General features: G+C 34.3%; 2 protein-coding genes across 2 annotated transcripts; one reads left to right on the forward strand and one right to left on the reverse strand.

The window, feature by feature from the left end:
* Positions 1-12: 12 nt before the first annotated feature.
* On the reverse strand, positions 13-4,270 carry LOC133874024 (uncharacterized). Its single transcript, XM_062311852.1, has 3 exons — positions 3,793-4,270; positions 1,349-2,712; positions 13-185 (listed from the first exon to the last, which is right to left on the reverse strand). Exons 2-3 carry the CDS (start codon positions 2,506-2,508, stop codon positions 140-142), a joined length of 1,206 nt encoding a protein of 401 aa, XP_062167836.1. The 5' UTR covers positions 2,509-2,712; positions 3,793-4,270; the 3' UTR covers positions 13-139.
* Positions 4,271-16,675: 12,405 nt separating this feature from the next.
* Positions 16,676-24,112, forward strand: LOC133872234 (tubulin-folding cofactor B). Its single transcript, XM_062309684.1, has 8 exons — positions 16,676-16,970; positions 17,047-17,198; positions 17,645-17,763; positions 18,669-18,730; positions 18,882-18,923; positions 19,861-19,994; positions 21,072-21,141; positions 23,755-24,112. Exons 1-8 carry the CDS (start codon positions 16,869-16,871, stop codon positions 23,800-23,802), a joined length of 729 nt encoding a protein of 242 aa, XP_062165668.1. The 5' UTR covers positions 16,676-16,868; the 3' UTR covers positions 23,803-24,112.
* The last annotated feature ends 11 nt before the right edge of the window (positions 24,113-24,123 follow it).

Here is a 24,123-nt window from a genome sequence, read left to right on the forward strand (position 1 = left end):
AATTAATTAAAATTCAAACTTAACTATTGAACCGTGTAAATCCTTAATTAGCGAGTCAAACCCGACGCATCTGCCACACAATATCTTTGTTAATAACATCTTTAAGGCGAGTGGAAGAATGTAATATTCTAGGTACCATTCATGTAGAGTCGTCAGTCGCTGATATTGGACCACTTGATGCGTCACTGTTAAGTGATAGAAAGCATGCGGGGGGGTTAGAATTTCATGGAATCATAAGCATAGCATAGCATTTTCAATGAGAGAAGAAAGCATGACCACAATCCGAGTATTATCCAAATTCAACAACCAACTCTTGAAGGATTATGAATGTCGATTTCAATAACTACTGTTACCAACATTTTCTTGGATACAATGTATGTCATGACAAAAATCTCTTCCTCACCCATAACTTGTATAGAAGTGAAATACAATCAGTAGTAACAACTTACAAAAAATGTTCCCAAAAAATGCAATTGATCAAGGATGAAGCATGAAAGTGACTGAGAATGAAAAACGACGTGGGAAAAGAACTTGAATCAAGATACATCATAACTATCATGCAATATCATAGCGCACTATCCAGTGAACTAAGAACAAAAGGACCATATAAAAGACATCACATCAAACAACTATCCCCATTGCAATTGACTTATACTGATCGAGAGCAATATTTTGTGGAAACAATTGATTTTTTATTGTTTTTAAAAGCATATAGTTCTTAAGAAAATTCTTTTCAATCATGCTTATTTTGATGATCAAATCCCAGAAATTAATTTAAGAGATTTATTGTTTTTTTTTTTATAAGTAATAATCCAATCTTATTGTGTGCACTTGATCAATTGTAGATATCAAATGAGACCATGCGCATTTTCATCCTTTCGCTACTGTTGTTATAGAGTACTAAATATGTACTTCTGCTTCATACGTCACATATATCAAATCAACCCCACCAGCATGCACACTTCACATATATGGTCCACTTTATAAGAAAATAGCATCATTATCAAATTTGACCTAATCTAAATGAGAGTTATCTTGACACTCAATTTATTTTTTCGGATGAATTAATTTTTATCGACACAAACAAAGAATACAAAGAAACAACAAATCAAATTTATGAGAAGACAACAAACCACATGCACTATACAATCCAGAACAACAAAACACGAAAACAAAGAAACAACAAATCTATACAACAAAACATGTCCTTCTAGTATCCATGTTTTAGTTATGACGTGTTTCACAAAGTCCAAGCAGTACAATATGAATATCAAAAGTAATGTGTAGTAGCCAAAATGTTTGTGTTTGATAAAAAGAAAGGAAAATCGAGAAAAAGCAAGAAACTTACAATGAAAAGCACTCTGTTACTATAGTGGGGTCCTCCGTCTTATATCTATGGACGGCAACAACAAAAATTTGTAAAGAGCTCCCGAGAATCAGTGTATCAATTATGACCAACTGAAATGCTTCATCATCATTTGATTGCAGAAGGCCGAAGAGCTGGCCATCTAAATGGACGAACCCAGGAAGAAAGAGGAGCTCATCACTTTCCAAAAACGGTATTCCCAAGCCTCTAAGACTCCCTTCGATCCACATATCTTTGTCTACATTGTATGCTAGCAAATGTGCGTCACGTGTTACCCAATAAATAGTATTGGCAACAGTTAACGCCATTTCTCCCCAACCTTCCCATCCAATAGGACAATTATTGTGTATTCGGCGCTTCCCGAGTCCACTCCAAACACGATGCTCCACATCGTATGTGTAAAACATAGCAGCATATTCATAAATCATAGGGCATTGATTCTTGAGAATTTGAGCAATAAGAATCCTGTTTGGATTTTCAAGAGTTGCATAGATAAACCTTTTACCCAATTTAAATGGAAGCTCAGGCAAAGGTTCCCACTTGTTAGTCTTCGGGTCATACATCTCACCATCTCGAGCGCCAGCAGTAGGAATATAAGGACAACAAGGAGAGGGGAGGTATCCGGACATAACAAAGAGTTTTTGATCCACCACCAAAGTGAGAGGGTCTATTCTCGGGGAAATCATAGAATAATCCGCTGGTACCAAATTCGGGGTGCGAGAGGTAAGGTTCAACTTAAGAACATCGGGAACCGAAGGTGGAAAACAGTAATAATCGGAGAGGTAAAGGCCACCTACATAGTATAAATCGGATCCTAGAACTGCCGAGGTGGAGGCTTTTGGAATAAAACCCTTCCAAAATGGAGAGATTTCTACTTCCTGAGACTTGAGAGGAAGTAAGGCAGGTACTTGAAATCGGTACCATCTCGAAATCGGCCTAACATCTCGATATGCGCCGTCTTCCCTCGGAGGCATAATAGGCATATTAACGACTATATCGCAAGGACGATTCAAAATTCTTGCAGAACGATGAGAATATAACAAGTCTTCTATTTTTCGAGAAAAAAGAGATAGCCCATCAAATGACATCGATCTCCTCAATTTTCCTCGCTTCCCCACCACTACGAAGCCTTCCTCGTCCATGGAGTATTTGTGATGACCGATGAGGGCGAAAGAATGAAATGAGATGGAGAGAAAGAGAGACCAACGCTCTCAATTCAATCTGATGGTAACTGGAAACTTGAAGGACTCATAGTGACCAGCAAAAATGACAACAACCACCAAAGGTATTCATACCAACAGCAAGAATCAATAATTCATAAATTCCTAGTTAGATATGAGAATTCCCTGCATTCAGAAGGAAGTAACAAGATGAAAGCAATTAAGTAAACGTAGTAAATTTGAAATAGAGATTGCACATACTATGGATTATTATCGATGTAAAAAATGTGGTGCACTTTCATTTTCTCCAATGATAAGAAATATATATAGCAACTCTTCTAGTTCAAAAGTTAAGCTCCACACATAAGAAAAACAAAATACAACATCACACAGAATAAAGAAAAAAGAACGTGTTTTATATGTTATTCGCGTCACATAAAAAAGCCATGTTTAAAACATAACATAAAACACATTAAAACACTTTTATAATTTATAATAATAAAATATATAAAATTTATAGAACTTAAACTTACCAAAATACCCCCTCTTTCTTTTTAATATATATATATAAAAAAGAACTAAACCAAAAAGTAAGATGATGAACCTAAGAGAGAGGGAAGTGGGCCCTCCTATGTTCTCTTTTTTTTTTATTCTTTTGTTCTTTACTTTTTGTTCCAACCGAGAGATCACAGACTTCTTCTTCTATTCCCTTTTTTTTTTTTTTTTTTTATGGCAAACTATTCTGATTCTTCCTCTATTTTTTTTTTTTTTTCATTTCTTTCAAAAATATCAAATCAAAAACATTCTAATTTTTTTATACCTTTTAATCACATAAATAATTTTTTATTATTATTCAAATAAAAAAATTCATTACAAATCAAAACTTTTTCACTTTTCTATACAACATCCTTAAATTTTATATCATACCAATCACTTTTTACTATAGAATATAAAAACAAAATATTATCTAACCCAATTCCTTAACAAACAAGCCATTCCCTTTTCTTTGTTTCTTCTTTGTCCTTTCCCTTTTATCTAATCTGTCCCTTTTCTTTGCTCTTGTTTCTTTCTTCTATTTAGCACACGAAACACACATACACCCACAGAGAGAGGTCCAGAACCTCTTCTTTTCTTATCATGTCTTTTCTAGCCTACAGACCCGAGAGACAGAGAGATAGGAAGAGATTTCTCTCTTCCTTTTCTTTTCTTCTACACCGACACACTCACACACACACAGTAGAGAAAGAGAGAGTTAGAGAGGCTTACTACAAAAAGGAGAGGATCCCTGCAGGACCGAGAGAAGAGGGGAGAGCTTGGGTAATTTTTCTGAGTTTGGTCTCTTGTTTATGGGCATCCACCGAGAGATAACAGGGAGGAAAAATCAGAGTTTTATGCTCTGTTTTTCTGCCTGTCCGTAATACACAAAGGGAAGGGAAGAGAGTGATTTTCCTGCGTTCTCTTTAGGTTCAGTGTGATGAAGAGTTAAGGGAAGAGAGTGCACTTCTCTGATTTTCTGCACTATCAAAGAGAAGAGGAGGTTTGAAGAAAGTTGCAGAAATATCAAGCAAGAGAGATAGAGAGCTTCGATTGGGTTTTCTGTTCCTCTTTTCTTTTCTTTTCTGTTTAAGGAAGGAGAAACTGCAGGGATGAATTTGCCCAGAGTTTCCGCCGCCGTTCAGAAGAAGAGAAGAAGAAAGCTATAGAGGAAAAGAGAGAACCAGAGAGATACATGCAAACCACAAAGAAAGAAGAGATGATAGTGTGCGTGAAACCGAAGGGCTGCAACTCAATATATAGTAACAGGAAGGGTCCGGATCACTTGGGGCAGATCTAATGGCTGAAATGTAAACTTGCTCAGCAAGTAGGTGCGCTGGAGGGGGAATTAACGTAGGCATTAAAATATCTTCAATCTTTAACAAACTAGAGATTGGGTTCCAACTAAACTGAGGTTAACATGCTAACTAAGTTTTTGCTTAGTTATTTTTTTTTTCTTCTACTGTCTCAAGAATGCTGGGTTGGGTTTCAACGTGTAAATGGGAATGCTACACCTAGATCTGGGCTACCTTGGCTTATGTGGATTCAAGATAATCATGGGTTATCATTTTAATAACCCAATAGCCATTCTAAAATTAATCTTACTATTTAGGATTTCTATTTCAGCAAAGTAATATTTAAGAGCTAGGTGTAAATAAATTGGGTCCCTAATTGAACTAAAAATCATTAATGGGTAATGATGATTTTTGATAAAACTCAAAGACTCATTAATTGATAATGCTATATGTGAATTTTCGTCCTAATTAAAGGTAGTATATTTTACGGGTGTTTTCATATCCTTAGCAAAGTCCAAAAATTATGAAATTTGGAGAGTAGATAGAAGACTTTGAGAAGAGCGTTATGGCTTTTGAATCGACCAAAATAGAGTTCGTTTGACCTTGTTTCCGCCGTTCCAAAGTTTAAGGTCTATTTAAACTTTTATTAAATTATAAACACTTCTTAATAAATGAATAATATTTATTTTCATAAATATTCATATATATTATTTTGTCTTATTATTAGATCTTAAATTCTATTTTAAGATATTTATTTTATATATATCTTAAAATCTGGAGCGTTATACTATAGTTGGTGGTAGCGTTGGGTGGTGTCATTTTAATGGTTGACGTGATAAGTATACTTACATATACTTAAATAAAATCCAGATGCATCTAGGGGTGGCTCGAAGGCCATCCCATGCTTAGGGGAGGTCGCGCGCCACCCCTAGACGTGGCTAAAAAATAGGTTTAAGAAGTGATTCGTAATTATAATTTACCACAAGGATCCTCTACGAACTTTTTGTATTACAGTGAGTGATTCATAATTTAGGCCAACCATAAAGATTAGTGGTGCAATTATCACTTTTAAATAATGTAAAATTGTTTATAACGAAGAAAAGTTATCATGAAACGGCTCTTTTTTAATTTCACTTAAAATAAAAATGATTCTTATCTGTCTATACGATGAAAGGGGTTGGAATTGAACATGTTCAAAAGATCAAATATGATACAAGTGTGTTTGTTAATGTGTTTTGGAGGGCATTTTTATTTTTGATTTGAAAAAGTATTTTGATGCAACATAGAGGTTATATTTATTTTTTTTATTTTTTTTGTGTGTTTTTAGGAATATTTTGTATTTTAAATTATTTATTAATATTTTTATTTTGAAAGAAAAAAAAAAAAAAAAAAAAAAAAAAAAAAAAAAAGAAGACAAAATTTGAAAAGTATTACAGAACTAACAAGTTAATTTATAGTGATTTTAGTATCCCTAGTTTGTCGTTGTCATGTGCTATTCCACATTTTAGTGGTCAGTGTGGTGTGGTAAGTGTCACTTAAATTACCACATAAGTTTGTAAATATAATAAGTGTCATGTAATGATAATTTATATTTTAATAATTGATATAATAAGTGCTAGGTACACATTAATTTGCAAAAAATTTATAATAAAAACTATAGCAACCCAAATTTGCAAGGAATTTATTTGAAACCGCTAGTTTGTAATTCTAACTGAACGGATACCTTATCTCTAATAAGTATAAGAGGAAACATAAGCTCGTGCATTTAAGACCTATCTAATATGTAACCAACCTATCAATAAAAGCTCTATGAAACTTTTATTCAAGAAATTAAACACATATGAAAACATTTTATTTAAAGGAAAGCGGCAAAGGATGTGATTTAAATGCTAATTTCATGAGTTTTTAAAAGGAAATTAAATGGTTAATATTTTTTTATTTTATTTTTTTGAATAATTGTATTTTGTACCTGAAGGCAAGGCAGTCGTCAATATCAGCTGTAAATGGCAAGTAAATAGTTTTCTCAAAAAAAAAAAAAAAAATGGCAAGTAAATAGCTGTCAAAAGCAGTCCACCACACATTTCCTTTCCTAAAAAAAAAAAAACAAATAAATATACTTAAATGAACTAAAAAAAAAAAACAAAGAAACAAAAAAGAAAAAAAGGGGGCAAGGGGTGGCTGGTGGCGCGCAGCCACCCCTTGCCCCCTCTTTCCTTTTTCTTTTTTTTGTTTTTTGTTTTTTTAAAAAATAAGTTTATTTATTTATTTTTTAATAAATTTATATTTTTTTATTAAGATGGACACGTATCGCTATCTTATTGGTGACACGTGGTACTGACGTGAAATTTGACGGAATCTGATAAAATTTTTAACGGAATTTGACTATAGGGATCGATTTGTAATTATTGCTAACCACAAGGACCTCCCATGAACTTTTTAAACCATAAAAAGTAAAAAATAATTATGGCATACCACAGGAACCAACGGCGCAATTATCCCATCAATATTATGAACTTAACCATTTTCAAATTAGGCTACAATTTTGGGCCGAAATGTCAACACCTTCACTTATTAGTCAATATTTTATCATGGGGGCTCATGGCCCGACTAATACTTTATCGTAAGGGCCGATGTCTAGCCAATATTTTATCATTGAGTACTTTTTCTTTTTTCTTTTACTCTTTTTTTTTTTTAACACCCATTATCATGGAGTCACGAGGGCCGTTGAACATGAGGAGACGCTAAAATATTTTTACCCAATATTTTTGAATATAGTCGCCAAAACTTCAATCTTGTCCAGGGACTTACTTATGGTTTAAGCTCTACTTGCAAAATTATAAGTAAAGAGGAATGCTACATGTACTTAAACTTTTACAAATAGAGCCTTACTAACTGATGTATAGCTTATTCATTGGAGATAATCAAAACAATTAATAAAAAGAAATGTTACGAGTACCAATGAATAAGCTCAACATCATCTTAATAAGGTTTTCTTTGTAAAAGTTTAAGTACATATAGCATTTCTCATAAGTAAATGCATCCAAGGTAGTATGAGTTGGCATAAAATGGTTTTTGAAAAATGATTTCAGTATTTTGTAATGTTTGGTAGAAACGAAAATAATGGTCAACTGAAAAATGGTTTCCGTTTGACCAAAAATACTTTGTAAATTTTGAAAAATAATTTACGCTTTTTAAAAGCTTAATTAATTTGAAAATCCCCGTTACAACGAGGTGTCCAAGCCAGTGAAATTGGTAATTAATTTGATTAATTTAACTGATAAAACTTTTTTTTTATAAAACTTTGGAACGAGAGACCGTTTCTTCCCTAGTTGTCACTCCCCAAGCTACTTCCCTGGATGCAGGCAAACACAACTCTGAGCCCATCGATTCATATGACTTGGGTAGAAATTTTTTTTTTTTTAATTTTTTTTAATAAGTAATTATAATATCATTAAAAGCGCAAAACGCAACCCGGGTACATAAGATTTAGGAAGTATACAAGAGAAAAGCCTATTTAGAAAGAGAAAAAATATCAAGAAATCGTTAAAACTAATCACCAAAGAAGCTAAAAACGCAGTTGTCTAAAGCACGATTTATTTACAATCTTAACACCACTTTTCCGGCTACCCCCTATCCGAGGCAGGTACCAAACCAGTTTTCAAAATTTTCAAGCTACTCCCTTATAACTTAGACAAATGTTTGTCAAAGTTATGTCCAAGGGAAGTAACTTCTTAGGTTACTGGTTTCTTAAGATTGTAAACAAATTGGAAATTTATTTATTTATTTATTTTTTCTGTTTTTTTACATAAGGCACGATTTGTTTTCTTTACGTTTTCTTTGGTCTTTGGTCTGGTTCGTTTTGATTTGTGGATGGAAGATGAAATTTTTGAACAAAGATCTAATATTGTGATTGAATCTGATCAATGATCTAATTTTATGAATTTATTATGATTTTTGGGGTCATATTGTGTAATGGTCCCATTAATAGTGGATGAGCTGGGTTATTACTAGTGGGCTGAATGGGCTTGCCCATTTTAATTGATAGAGTCTTTAGATTAAAGCTATGTATGTATAAGACCCAATAGTCTAATGGTAATAAGGGGTGTAAATGAGCCGATCCTAAGCGAGTATTGGCTGTTCGGGATCGGCTCGTTTATGTAACAGTGAAGCTCAAGCTCGAGCTTGAGCTCGAGCTCGACACGAGCCTAAATTTAGTGTGCGAGATCAGCTCGCTAAGGAAGAATTATTGATTGAGCTCGAGCTCGAGCTCGATCATTTTGGTCGATCCCGAGCTCGAGTACTCGGCTTGAGCTCGACCGAAGTGAAAAAAAAAAAATCCTAGTACAAACAAATAGATCGAGAACCCTAAAATCAACTAACAAATCCAACACAAAAAATCAAGAAAAGCAAAGGACAGGAAAATAGAATGCAAACCTACTGGAATCGAAGCTAGAAGCGCCATTCTCAATCTTGAAAGCTGGGAAAGAAACGATTTTGGAGCAAGTTCTTTTTCAGAGTTGTGAATCGTTGTGGCTGAGATTCATTAGTCATATCGAGCTTTTAATAGTTTTTCAAGTGGTTTTGTCAAACCGTTGAAACTTAAAAGCCAAAAATCAAGCAAAGGAGGTTGAAGAAGATGCACCTTGAAGGCTTAAAGATGAGACAGTGTCAGACCACAATACCCATTTTGCTTTAGGGTAAATGGGAAGAGAGAAGAGGAGAGATTTGTTGATGTAGATTTGGAATAAAAGTGGTTGATATTTTTTTAGGGGCATGTTTACGTTTAAGCGTCATTATTGCAAGTGAATCAAGTGATGGGCGCACTGCTCAAAGACATTTCTTCACCTTTTTTCCTGACACAGTTAGGGGTAAATGGGAAGAGAGAAGAGGCGCCATTATTGCAAGTGAATCAAGTGATAGGCACACAGTATTTTATCACTCAGGAGAAAAAAAAAATGAGAAGGACAAATTAATTTGATTGTATACACATTTTCCTTTAAAGCAAGACTTCGGATGGGACTTTTTTTTTCTTGTGTTTATATATATTGGTTAAAGGATGGGACTTAAGTCAGATAAGTAAAAAACACTACTTGTACGGGCTCTCTCTCTCTCTCTCTCTCTCTCTCGCAGGACTTCGACGAAAAGAGGGAGAGAACACTTGAGTTTGGGCTGCCGGGGGAGGGAGGTTCCAAGCCTCCGTCCTCCCAGATTTTGTTCCTTCCTGGGTTATTCTAGTGGAGGATAGAGTCTCCCAACCACTAGGGTTTGTGGGGTTTTGTGTCCCCTAGACTTGTTCCAGTGATGGTTTTAATCCTCCTAATCTCTTTGGACTATGGAGTGTGGTTTGTTTCTTAGTTTTTTTTAGGTTTCTTTGTTTCTTGGCATGAAAGCACTCCAGAGAGGAGCCAGAGGGGGTAGGATCTGTCGTACGTGTCGCCGGCGGAACGATTTGGGGAGTCTCAGTTTTATCATTTTTTAGTTCTAGATCTGCTATGTTCCACCAATCTCTAGTCGACACGCGCCTCCCAGCCTTGCTCGCCGTCGTCCTCCGGTTCTGTCGCTGCTTACTACGGCCGAAAAGCTCTCCGTTGACCGGTGTGTGGTCATCACGCGCCAGGGGGTTCGTCACTCCTTGGGCCGCGCGTGATGACCACGTTTCCGCCCCTGTTGCCGTGCTTGATGGCGTTCGGTGGATTTGGGTTCGGTTGCTGCAAGGGATATGCCGGCGGCGGCGCGTGTAGTACAAGCGCCGTCTCCGGCGGTGCATTATTCCGACGACAGCTCTTTTTTGGGTGTCTTCTTGTTCTTAATTACAGATTGTATTTGATAGTTTGCTCTGTGTTAGATTTAACCTGGTCTTTACTTTTTAGCACAGATAGTTTGTGACTGACTCCATAGTGCAAGTAGAGGTTCATATGTCAACGCAGAGGCACATTTCTGTTGACTAGGTTTATTTGTAGCAGCTATCGGTATAATCTGAGATTTGGGGTAACTGTAATGGGACATTTGTATCGTTATGAGTCCCTTATTGGTCTGAGTTTGTTTCTGACTGTAACTATGTTACCCTTTGGGTGTATTAATGAAATGATTACATCTTCTCTTCAAAAAAAAAGTCAGATAAGTTAAGCATTTCCTGCAGTTTTTTAACTATTTTTTATATATACGTAAAGAACAAATTTATTTTTTTTTTTTAAGAACTTCTTTATATATATATTACTTTAATTAAAAGTAGGAAAGAGAAGATGAAGTAGGAGAGATAATATATTTTGTGAATAAACAAATGAATGGGAAATGCTACAGTATTTCCTATGCATTGGGAAGTACTGTAGCATTCTCAGGGAAAATAAAAATATAGAGAAGCTGTTGTAGGTGGCTTTTTGTGACTTTCTTGAAATTTTTCTTAAAATTTATGAAACAGGACCCCTATAAAAAAGCTATTGTGAATGCTCTAACACAAGGAGATATAATGGTATCATAGGTGTACATGGTATAGTGGTACAACATGGGTATACACGGTCATATAAAAACCTTTTACAACTAGAGAAATACTAGGGATACTAGATTTTTTATTAAGATAATATGGAACTTATTCATTCGAGATGATTAAAATAACTAATAAAAAGAAATGTTACGAGTACAATGAATAAGCTCGATCTACATCATCTTAGTAACCATCTCTTAGTTAAAAAATTTAGTACCTTTAATATTTCTTTTACAACTAAGACAAGGAGAAAGGTAGTACAAGACACCTCTTTCTTCTCTTTGGGATTTTTTTTTAAATAAAATAAAAAATATATATATATTATGAGTAGGTGGGAGTGGGACTTGTCTAAGTGATTAAGAGCACTCTTAATGGCTTATGTAAATTTTTATATAAAATAAATAACTAAATTTTTAAAAGGTTGGTTAACTAACATTAATATATGCTTAGGAAAAAAAAACTAATGTTAAGAAAATTTAGATACTTAAAAGGTTAGTTAACTAACATTAATATATGCTTAGAAAAAAAAACTAACATTAATATTATTAATTTAAATGTTAGTATATTCTCGAACAAAAAATGTATTATCATTTAATTTTTGTCACTAAAAAAAAAAAAAATAGTCAATATAACTACTAACTAACTTATATTAAGTTTAATGATAATTACTATATTATCGTATGATTCATATGGTCCTATACATATAATAATAATACTTTAATTTTTTTTTAAGCCTATTGATAATATTAATTAGATCATGTCTAAAAGTTATATACAACAATGTAACTCATATGATCTAAAATTTAATGATAATATCTAACTTGTGATTATAATTAACATATTTGGTAATTCCAATCCTAGTAGCTTAATTTTGGATTATATGAATCACATTGTTATTATATATGAATAATGATTAAGTTTTAGGAGTGTCATTATATCATATAACTAATGTGGATTCATACTTACCCATGTAATCTATATACTTAGTCATTGTACCTAAATATTATTAATAATTATTAAATACTTAAAATATTAAATCATACTTAATCATTGTATGAGTGTATCTAAGTATCTAAATTCTTAACCATTATATTAGTATGAATTTTTATTCTTATATGACATTATGTAGCTATAATTTATGCTCATAACTTAATTCATAGTTATATATGTATATATATTTTATGATTATGAATTATGAATTATACGATTCATATCATCTCACTTGATTTATAGCATTATCAATGAATCTATGATAAGTACAATCATTGTAAGTCATAAAGCAATAAATCATAATTATCATAATTCATAACTATCTACTAATAATACAAATATCATATGAACATACGATCTAAGTATTATCATATGATAACATATTAACAAATTAACACGATCTAATAATTCGTATGATCTCATATCTTGGATCACGTGATGTAATGATTATTAAATATCTAATGATAATACTTATAACATATAATAAAGTGATAACATGTTACATGCTACAATAGTATATTATTATATGATCATATAGTCCTATTATATTACATGAATAACAAGATTAAGTATTTAGATTGTTATTATATCATATGAATAAGAATTAAGTATTGATATTATTCACCTTGAATTATAACCAATTAATATATAACCAATTACACGTGAGCTTACTTGGTACTAATTAAAAATTTAAGATACTAACTAATGACCAATGTTATTTGTTACTTAATTGATACTTACATATAGTATATTGTTTATCAATATACTATATTATAAAAATAAGTTATATATTAACAAATTAATATATATATATATATATATATATATATATATATATATATATATATATATATACACACACGAATCGAGCCTTAATAAATGAGTCGATCCTTATACGAGCGGGTTCACGAGTTTTAGTCGAGTCGAGCCGAGTTTATACGAGTTTGCATCATTTAATAATCGAGTTTGATTTTTGTGTTCACGAGTAGCTCATTTAATAATCGATTCGAGTACAAGTCGAGTTTATTCGAGCTGATATCGAGTAAGCTCATGAGTAGCTCAGCTCGTTTACACCCCTAAATGGTAAGGTTATCAAATAAGATTAGTCATTTTGTGATTTGGAGGTTTGAGCAGCTCAAATGCTCTAGGAGATTGGACATCTCGAACTGTTGATTTTCTTTGTAATTTTCGTTACAGTTTAGTCAATCAAATTACTGTTCATCCATTTCTTTACAGAATTCTCATTCTCTTCATCCAATTTCATTTACAAATCCATAATCAAACCCTAGAAATTACCATAACATATTTGGTATTGTTACATAGTGCATCACGAATTCACGATGGAGGTGGGATATTGAGAATGTCTAGCCAATATGTTATCATGAAGTACTTTTTTTTTTTTTTTTTTTTTTTTTTTTAACACCCATTATCATGCAGTTATGAGGGCACGTTGAACATGAGGAGACGCTAAATATTTTTACCCAATATTTTTGAATATAGTCGCTAAAACTTCAATATTGTCGGGGGACTTACTTATAGTTTAAACACCACTTGCAAATTTATAAGTAAATGTATCCAAGGTAGTATGAGTTATGTTTCGTTTGTTTCGGTGTAATTGTATCTAATATTTTTTACGCAGTCGACCTTTACGTTCGACAAGCGAGATTCCGATACCAATCGGTGCCGAAATCTGAAAAATTATGTCGGAATCTGTCGATGTTCGGCTACCGTTACTGGAGGTACTGTGCCAGATTCCGGCCATCTGGTCGGGATTCTGGACAGATCCGACCATTCTGCCCAAATCTTCGACCAGTTTGGCTGGGATATGCCAATGAAGTGATCTCTTGGTCTTCAAAATCTTCTAATTGGGAAGGCTTTTTATCGTCAATATTTATTTTCACCTCTTTTCAGTTGATCTGTTTGAAGAGAGAGATAGAGAACCGTTATTGTTAAACAATATAGAAAAAGAAGAAAAAAAAAGTGTCATAGTGTTGTCGAGAAGAGATATAAATAATAAAATAACCAAAGAGAGAATGAATAAAAAATAAAGGAGAATTTTGCTACAGTAATTATATAAAGGTTACTAATCACTGTAGTAAAAAATAAAATAAAATAAAATGTTTTACATAGTTGAAGATAAGATGTTAGACTTGATTTTTGTCTCATATTCGTTAAATACATAGAATACGAGGGATTTAGAGCATTTGCTGGAGATGCTCACTGCTTCCTAGACAGTTGACAGTCCAAATGAAATGTTGATTAGGGTAAAGAGCCAGTTTGTGGATGGCCGCCGGTAATTAATAACGTACTCTCTTGACTTGGGCGGCTGGGCCTTAGAAATCATTTAGATACTTTGTGCTCTTGCAAAACAATCTATTAAGAGAAATGCATCCATTATGTACGGTACACAGATTTTTTTATTATAACATAAGCATAAGGTTTTTCCATAATGTGCCTTTTAGAAATTGGCATCCTGAGAACTGAGAAGGAATGGTATCTTTATCATCTTTAAAAAGTGTAGCATCTTAATCCTTAGAATAATAGGAATCTATCCCTTGAAGAAGATCAGTAAATCTGTTATCATCTTTCATTAATCCATCATAACTTTTTCAACTTTCCAGTTGTTTCGGAAAAGATGTATGATTTATTAGTTCATCTGCATATCAGGTCAAAAAGCTTTTAAATCTATAATGACTTGCCTTCTCTCGTAGGGGCGATGTACCAACCATAGCAGATGTTAAAGTTCTTGAGAGGCAATGTGGAGGCATTCCTTTGATGTTTTGTTATGTAGAGTGTGGTCAAGTCAGTTTCTTTTCCTTCGATGAGGTGGAGCTTCCTATCCTACCTTGACTCTCCTGATTGGATGCAGTTTTATACTTCAGAATGAAAAGCCAGTTTTGGGATTGTCACACAGCATCAAAAACACCTACCCACACCTTGTGGGCAAGGTGTTTTGATCAGAGGAGGTATTGTCGCACAGCAATTCTGAAGAAGGAAGAAGATAAAAGTGCAATCTTGATAGAAGGAAGAGAGAGAAGTAAAGAAGTCTGAGTTCGGAAGAAAGCAGTTACGTGGCAGCATGTGAGTGGGTTGTTGAGAGGTGCGGTCCAGCTAGGCTACTATGCGATGCGTTTTGAACCAGCTGAGTAGTTTGCGTTTTATGCTTTAGTAGGAATCGTTTTATGTCTTCTTAAGTGTTGTTGTTTTATATCTTTTGTGATGCGTTTTATAAGGGACTATAAGTCCCGGGGTGGTTTGATTAGGTATCTTTTGGAATAGCTGAACTTTGTTCTTGGAGGTTGGCATCCTCGAATATGCCTTTATCTGTTTTTCCCCAAATTTATCAATCTAATTTCGCAATTTCCATTCCATTTTACCCTAAATCACCATAAAAAACAGTGAACGGTAGTTAATCTGTTCCATTTTCTATGCGTTCTTCCTTGCCATGAACTGAAAAACGTTCTCTAACAGTCCGAATGAATTATTCCCAAGGAATCACACGTTTGCTAAATCTTATGTCCTAGAACCACTCCATCTCTCTAATCTTACCTTCCAGATGCAAGGTGGAAAGGGGAATGCAATGCTCATCCGGAGTGCGGTAGCACACAAAGAATTCTTCGGCACGACAGCACCACTCCTCCGGATCCTCACCAATGAATCGAGGAAATTCCAATTTTTTCATAATCAAAAAATTCTTGGATCTTTTTAGTGTATACAACATTTTGCTCATGTCATTCATCAATTACTACGATCATTTCTGCCATTGTAGCGAGTTGTTGCTGCGAAAATCTCTGTGCCGATCTAGTCGATGACAACGTAGAAGAAAATTCCATGATCTAGGGCTTCAAACGAGATCAAAACAAAATTTGAACAGTTTTTTTGTAGATCTAGGGCTCTGATACCAATTGTAATAGGTTTTTTGGTTTAATATGAATTTAGAGAAGAAATAGAGAGAAATGGAAAAAGAAATTCAAATGGATTGATTTTAGAAATGAAAATACATTAAAGAGCCACATTCGAAGGCCAATCTCCTAGCACATTCGAGTGTACAATTCTCCAAATAAACAATCACTAATGAGATTCAACATACCCTACCAATGGACTTATGGCCTTATATAGACATGGCTCAAAGTTTAAACTCTAATCATTGGAATGGCCATTCAACCCATATTAAAATCCAACCCATACGCTACTAATGTACCCATTAAAAAATCTTACACGGTATCTTAGTGAAAAAAAAAAAAGGAAAGAAAGACCCTAGAATGATGCTATCTTAATCAGGAGGACATTAATTGAAAATTGAGCTATCAATATTGGAAACTTTCTTGAAAAATGATTGGTTTGGTTATGGAAAAATAATTCAATAGTTTTTTGTTTGCCCGTTATTCAATCTAGTTTTCAAAAATAGAAGAAAATAACATAGTAAGTTATTATTATTATGTCAAAGAACCTATATGTTTAATTGTCAAAGTTAGAAGTTCTCAAGGGGTAGCTTAATCGGTTGGGGACTACGACTCATGAAGCGGAGGTCATTAGTTTGATCTCCCCCTCTCCTCATGTGTGGACATGTCAAAAATAAAAAATAAAAAAAATAAAAATCGTCAGAGTTAGAAATTGAGCTCTTGAGTTTGAATGGCCAAATCTCAAAGGGGTTTGGAGCAATTTGTTTAAAGTTTAAACCTAAATATTAATTAAAATTGCAACTATTACATTCTTTTCATCTAAATTAACAAAAACCCATAATCTATTACCGCATAATCATACATCTTTCTCTCTAAAACTACGAAAGAATACAAAAGGATAAAATGATTTCCAATTAATATAACTGGGAAAAAAAAAAAACCCCTTCCACTCGCACACTCACAGTCACAGACTCACAGCAACAGCAGATCAAAGGATCTGCAATTACCGAATTGATTAAAAAAAAAGAAGAAGAAGAGGATCTGCAATTGCCGCTGCAAAGGTTGAGCTGTGCCTTAAAACGACACCCCGTAGCGTAGAAGAGGAAGGGACTAAAAGAAAGGTTTGTTGAACAGGTTTTGATGGCTTCTGTGTTACAGATCCAAGGGGACGAGTCGGTGCTCTTGCGCGTAACCCATTCCAACCTCAAGAGCTTCTCCGCCGAGCTACGCTTCTCGCTCCAGGTAAACCCACCAACCAATCAAACAAAGCTCGCATTTTTCTGGGTCTCTAATATTCTCTCTGCCTTGTCGCTCTTAGACGACAGTGGAATCCGCGAAAGAAAAGCTCTGGAGAAAATGTGGGACTTCTGTGAATTCAATGTGCCTCGAGCTCTACGACGATACCAACACCAAGGTTTCGGTTTTGACCGACGATTCGAGGCCGCTCGGTTTCTATTCTCCGCTTGATGGGTAAGCCCAATTCGCCTTCCTTCCTCGTTTTTCTTTCTTTTGTTCTTGTTTAGTGTTGCTAGTTTGATTAAAGCTGTTGAACGACATCAAACCGCAAATTAGCCCAGTACATGAATGCATGTCTCTGTTGGATTTTGTGCCTTCTGGCTGTTGCAGAGCGCAACCTAACTCATATTTTTTTTTTTTGTTGGATGAATAAGCTCACTCATTTTCATGAACATTGCTTCGAGGTTTTGTCTATTTGGCATAATTTGTCATGTCAAGAGGTTCCAACATAGAATGGGTCGGCACTTGTTCTTTGCTATCCCATAATAAGTTAATAACAAATGCATTTCGTGATCTGCAGTGCGAAGTGCATAACCATTTTTGCTTTCAGAGAGCAGTCTTGATTTATTGTCAATGTAGTTGTTTGATTTATTGATTGATTTTTTTTTTTTTTTTAAAAGGTACCGGTTACATGTTATAGATCTTGACCCTTCATCGGTAACCTCTGGTGGTTGGCTGGAAGACATTTCCTTGGTGGAGAAATACTCAATTTCCGAAGAAGCGTACGAGAAACGTGGTGGTAAAGTTTCAATGCAAACTATTTTTTGTTATTCATGGAGCGAATACTTATGGGTGAAAATACTTATTTCATGTTCATTTAGCATTCACACGGTTGTTGAGAAGTGAAATGTGAAAGTTCTTGTTGTAAAATGTTAGCAACGAAAACTTCTTGATCGGTGAGGAAACGATTTTCTTAATTGGCATGGGATCTTATGTTAGTAGTCAGTAGACATTGCAACACAAGCATGCAAGATGTAGATCAGTATTCTGAGGTTATTGGAGACTTGAGTCAGCCTCAAAAAATCTTGTGAGATGGGGATCTTGTGACGTTGGAAGGTAAAACAAACTCTATTGTTGTAGTATCTAGTGCCTAGAGAGAGGTTAGGCCATGGTACATGGTGCACAACTTCATTGGCCAAAATTCTTAGGAGAAGTTGAACAGTGATAATAGCAGTTGACATTAATCACAACCTAATTCAACATAAGGAGGCATTTTGATATGTATGGACCATTTCCCATGAGACAATTATTTTTTAGCTAATTTGCGCCCCCTATGTTAAATTGCTACTTGCTTAACTTGGAGCTACAGGAGTATTAAGTGTGTATGCCATGGTGAGAAGAGTTCTCTGACGTTTATCTTTTTATTCATGGTCTAGGATGTTATGAAGGGCCTACTTTTGGTTGTTTTCTTGATAAGACCTTTCCTTCTTTTTTTTTTTGGATCTTATCTTTATTTATTTATTTATTATTATTATTATTATTTTATAATCAAAGTGCATCATAACATATCACGGAAATGTGAAGTTCAAATAGTATATGTCAAGGGAAATTTTACCATGACTATTCCAAATTGAAAACACGTAATTGATTCAAGTAATTTAAATTTCATATATTGTTATTTATTTATTTTATTGTGTCTTTCAGGCACTTTTAGAAAATTTAAGGAAAAATTGGCCTCTCAAAATTCATCAGCTCTTGGGAACAAGGTAAGCTCCTGCGCTTTTATTCTTTATTTTGGTGGTAAGGGACCATTCCCTGGTTTTGTAAGTTGTGTTAAAGGCTCTCTATTCAGCGAACTTTGGTTTTCTATAAGCATTGTTTAGTTGTTATTTCCATTAACTTGGCATTTATTTACAGATACCCGACAACTACATGGAAGATCTTTGTGCCAATATCAAGGTTAGTTAATTCTCTTTATGCGTCTAGCCATTCCATAACCACTAAATTATAATGATGAAACCTTTGTTTGTCCATTAGCGTAAACTTGCATTAGCTTAAGTGATGTTGCACGTCAATGAAGTAAGCTTTATGGATGAGAAAATAGGAGAAGAAACTTAAAAATGATAAGAAAAAGGAATGGGAATAAATCACTACTTATTAATTTTATCTTATGTGTTTCATTTGTATGGTCATTAGCATCTTGTTTTGGTTATTTTTTTTATTTTATTTTTTTTCCTGGAAAAAAATGCATGGAGAATTCCACTAGAATATGTTTTCTTCCTATGATGGTTATTTGAAAGGTTATTATAGGAAATCAGGAGAATGCTCCATTTTTTTCAAGCATTATTCAGCACTTCTGAAAAAGATAATCAGTCATATTTTTGCCATCTCTAAATACAGAGCAAAAGAAATTAGCGAATCTTTTTGACATGATGATCCTGTCATTATGGTGGACCTACTAAGTTTTGGCGGATAGGCAAATGACAAAACACATTGCATTTGAAGGATCAACTTACATGAATGATTTTGTCTTTTTCTGTGTGTATGTGCATCCATAATTAATACACCCAACATCCCATTTTATTTGTCCCGCTTCATACTTGCAACTTTTAAGGGACATCATTTATTACTTTTGATATGTCCATAAAAGGCCCTTTCCAAAACTACTACTCCTGTTTTGGTGCTTTTTTATATTCTAACTAAAGATATTAGGATAATGTAGGGAAAACATATTCTTGTTTGTAGTTATTGTGGGACATCACCAAATGGAATCAGTGACTAGTAAAACTTAATTTATAAATTGTCCCAATAACAAATTGATATACACAGTACATGAATGGTCCATTCAAATTTGAACTTATTTACTCTGTCTTCATTTTCTATTTTTACAATTAAGGTAGGAGATAGATGTGAAGTTGAACCGGGGGCAAAAAGAGGTGTTGTAAAATTCCTTGGTCAGGCAGAACCTCTGGCACCTGGTTTCTGGGTTGGAGTTCAATATGATGAACCGTTGGGAAAACATGATGGCATGTAAGTTGGCTTTTAATGCTCATTTCTGTGGTTGTTCTTGGATAATTTTTTTTCCATTGTTCATCTTCAGCTTGATATCTGTAATATTATTTATGATTTCCTACAACATCCTATCGAAATTATATTGTATGTTGTTCATAGTGCTTGCCCACGCATAAAAGAAAAAGGTGTTTGAAAGAAAAAATTTAGACATACTCTTGCTGACGGTTGTTTTGGAATAACTAGATACAAATTCATATAGATTATAGAAATGCATGCGGAGTTATCCATATAAATATTAAAAGTAAATTCATAGAGTTAATTTAATAAAAAAAGAAAAAATTATAACTATATGTAGCTCAAATTTGCAGTGAGTTGATATAACATCAACAGTCTGGATAACATTCATATATATATATATATATGTGTGTGTGTGTGTGTGTGTGTGTCGACATAGCTTATGATTTGGGTTCAACAATTTAATAGCCAAGATCGATAACCATAAAAGTATATATGATAAAAAAAGGGGGAAATGGAAGATCTTTGGGATTAAAATGCAGAACTTTAGGCCATTATGGATGAACTGTTTAACAATCTAATAAACTTTGAGAACCGCAACCACTGATATATAAGCCATCCTTAATAACCTAAGAACTTGGAGGCAAGCTCGGGGAGAACCTCAAATGCTTAATTACTTCAATTACTGTGATTTCGCTGGTTTGAAGCCTGGAGCAAGTAGGATAACCTCAGTAGCATGATTTGTTATTAAGCAATTAGATTTGATTATTCTGAAGTGCTCTTATTTTGTCTGAAACTTTGGAGGTACAACCTTGTACGATTCTGAGATTTGTGTCCGTTCTGTCCGCTACTTGGGCTTCATTTTCTTGTATAACGAAGTCATCACTCATTTTGGTGTCATTTCCAAGTTTGAAGTGTAATCCTTTCTTGTGTTGGGACTCTACTTTTTAAGCTCAGTGAATACCTGCTACTGCTTGCTTGCCTTTTGGATTGTTAATTAAGTGCCTCACTCTCTTAACAGATTGTCATGCTATGTTGCCCATATCCCATTAGTTAGAATTTCTCTTGGTGATGTTGCAGGGTGAAAGGAGTACGTTACTTTAATTGCCCTCCTCTTCATGGTGCAATCGTTAGGCCAGACAAAGTAAAGGTTTGAATGCAACTTGTTCTTGTGATGCTTTAATTTTGGAACTCTTACATGCGACGCAGATATTATCTATTAAAATGTGGAGGTATTTTACTGTTTGGGGCCATCCACTGATTCACATGGAGTAGATGCATGCTTTATTTACCTAAGGAAAGTGAACTTAAGGCACTTAATTGACTTCAGCCACTTTTGTTGAGCAAAATAATGGTTTCACGGCTTGTTTTTTAGCCCTACTAGGTTTGCTGTCCACCAAGTGCAATTTTTAGTTTAATGTTCGTGGATCATCAATTTAAGAAATATAAGCTATTGTCACACACTTTGCTATCAATAACTACAATAAAAATATCTTCCAACACATTTCCACGTTGTAAAACAATGAAATATGGTTATCATATGCTTTGTCCCAAGAACCATAAGGAGTTCTATTGATTGGAAGGGAAATAATTTTCTGTTGTTTGCTTAAAAACTTTGTTTGATACACAGCTGAAAAGTGCTTTTGTAAACTGATAAAATGAAAAAATGTGTTTGGATGTATTGCTGAAAATCCATTGTTTTCCTTATAAAAAGGAAAAATTACTAAACCCTTAGACTTACAATTATAACCCTAAGTAAAAGATTCTAAAAAGAAAAAAGAGAAGGACACACTGAAGACTGGCCTCCACCCCTGCAAGGAGAGAGGGGGGTTGCGGGGATGCAGAGACGTGGGTCTCCACCCCCCCTCCCACCTCCATTGTTTTCCTTATAAAAAGGAAAATACAGAACTACAATTATAACCCTAAATAAAAAATTATGAAAAAAAACAAGAAAAAGACACGCTGAAGACTGGCCTCCACCCCTTCAAGGAAGGAGGAGGTTGCCGGGCTGCAAAGAAGCGGGTCTTTGCACCTCCGCGAGGGGCACGGAAGGATAGGTCTTCACTCCCTCCCCTACTCTGAGGGGTGTACATGAAAGGGGAGAGGAGGAGACCGATCCTCCACCCAAGTGAAGGGGTGGCGACCACCACCCGATGGAGGCCCTTTTAGGCTTGTAACGTTTTTTGTGCATGTAAGAGATGATGCTCGATTAATTTTGATGCTAGAGGTTTTGGTTCTAGCCGGGGCAAGGCAAAGCGGCCTAATGTGATGTATTAGTCTCTGGGTTTTGTGGGCTGGTTTTGTAGGGATTTTTTGGGTTTCCTTCTGTTTTGGGTTTTTCGGGGTGTTTTTCCCCTTCTCCTCTCTTTCATGTTTTGGTGTCCTTTTGTATACTTCCTATATGCTTAGGGGCACCTTTACGCTTTTTATAAAATTCTCTACTTATCAAAAAAAAAAAAAAAAAAAAAAAAAGAGAGATGAAATAAAACCTTTGGAATGTGTGGGGGCAGGACTTGAGTGCAGGTATGGTCACTGAAATAACTTTTTTACTAGTGTTGTCAAAAAGGGCCTTGTTTTTTTGTATTTGTGCTTGTACTTTTGGTGGGGCTTAGTATCCTTGCATTCTCTTATCAAAGTTCCATTTTATCCTAGAAAATATAAAGAATATGTAGCAGTCATTTTTCACGGCAAAGCATTTAGTGGGGTGAGATGAGAAAATGATTTGATTCCATCTCTTATAGTTGCAAATATCTAAGACTATTCATTGAGTTGTTTTAAAATTTGATTAAGCATTTGGTAAGAAGGATCTTCTGACTTTTCATTTTCGTTTGGGTGCTTTTATAAAGACAGAAATTTCATATAACCCGTATACAAGAGTGACATGTGTTATTTAAACATGTGAGAAGTACATGTTTTTTTAATTAATGTTATTAAAAAAGCATGTGAGAATCTTATAGGTAGGTTGTATAAAATTTTCTACAAACCGGTTTGTAGGAAATTTTTGTCCCTTTTATAATTAGACTTATAATGTAAGTGCAAATAAGAGATCTAATCAAATTGCTTCATGTGATTTTTACTCGTTAACTTGGTTGGGGCTTTAGTGTGTGGTAAGCTTATCTCTTCTATTTGTACAAGTCAGTCTGTCAGTTGGCCTCTTCAGGCTCAAATCTGTTGGACTAGACTCTGTTCAAGCCATGCTTTTTTCCTTGTCTCATTGGAAGCCACTAACCAGTGTTGCTTTGACTGGGCTATAAGGAACACTTCTAGGATATTAATACTTTTATAAGAAACATACTTTTCTTACATTCTCTGTCTCTTCCTATTTACTTGTATTTCAGCTTTTGTCCTAGTTCTATCATTACTTTCAATTGCCCATAAAAACCACAGATCCAAAGGTACCTGAGACATGATCTATTGACCTGGTTTATTCCTATGCTCTTATCATTTCAATCTATGCTTTTGGAGCAAAGACCATTGGCAAACAGCTGACTTTATTTACTTAAGTAGGCATTTTTAATGTAGTTAAATATTGTTCTCCTCAAAAGCCTCTTCTAGTAAATTCAGTTATTTTTCTTTTCTTTCATTTTTTTTTTTTTAAGGAAAATTGTTGGTGCATAATGGGATTGCTTTTCAGTACTTGTAAAACTGAGAGTAGTGCCCTGTAAATAAAATATAAGAGGCTCCTAATTCATTAGCCCGTTTCTATTCTCTGCTTGATTTCTTTGTGGATTTAGATGTTGATGCAAACCTTATCATGTTCCAGGTTGGTGACTATCCCGAACAAGATCCCTTTGAGGTGGACGAAATATAAGCAGGCCATGAAGCAACTCCTGGGCTTCCAGCTTCTGCAAAATGTTTATAACCTTCCGGATGAATTGAGACAGAATTTTCTTTATTTTCATTTGTTACAGTTCTGATACTTTTGGGTGAGGGAATTGATGTGAACTTTTTGTAGTGTTAAAGGTATAAGGAAGAAATGTAACTCTGGGTAAAGCGTGCTATCAGTAGTATGTTGTATTTTGTGTTCAATAGTTAAATGTTGACCTGATAACAGGAGCTAGGAGAAAACAGGGAATGAGATTATTGAGATTATTTTATGATTAAGATCAAATTTCACATAATCTAATGGTGT

The sequence above is a fragment of the Alnus glutinosa genome, chromosome 7, assembly GCF_958979055.1.
Source record: "Alnus glutinosa chromosome 7, dhAlnGlut1.1, whole genome shotgun sequence".
NCBI lineage: Eukaryota > Viridiplantae > Streptophyta > Magnoliopsida > Fagales > Betulaceae > Alnus > Alnus glutinosa.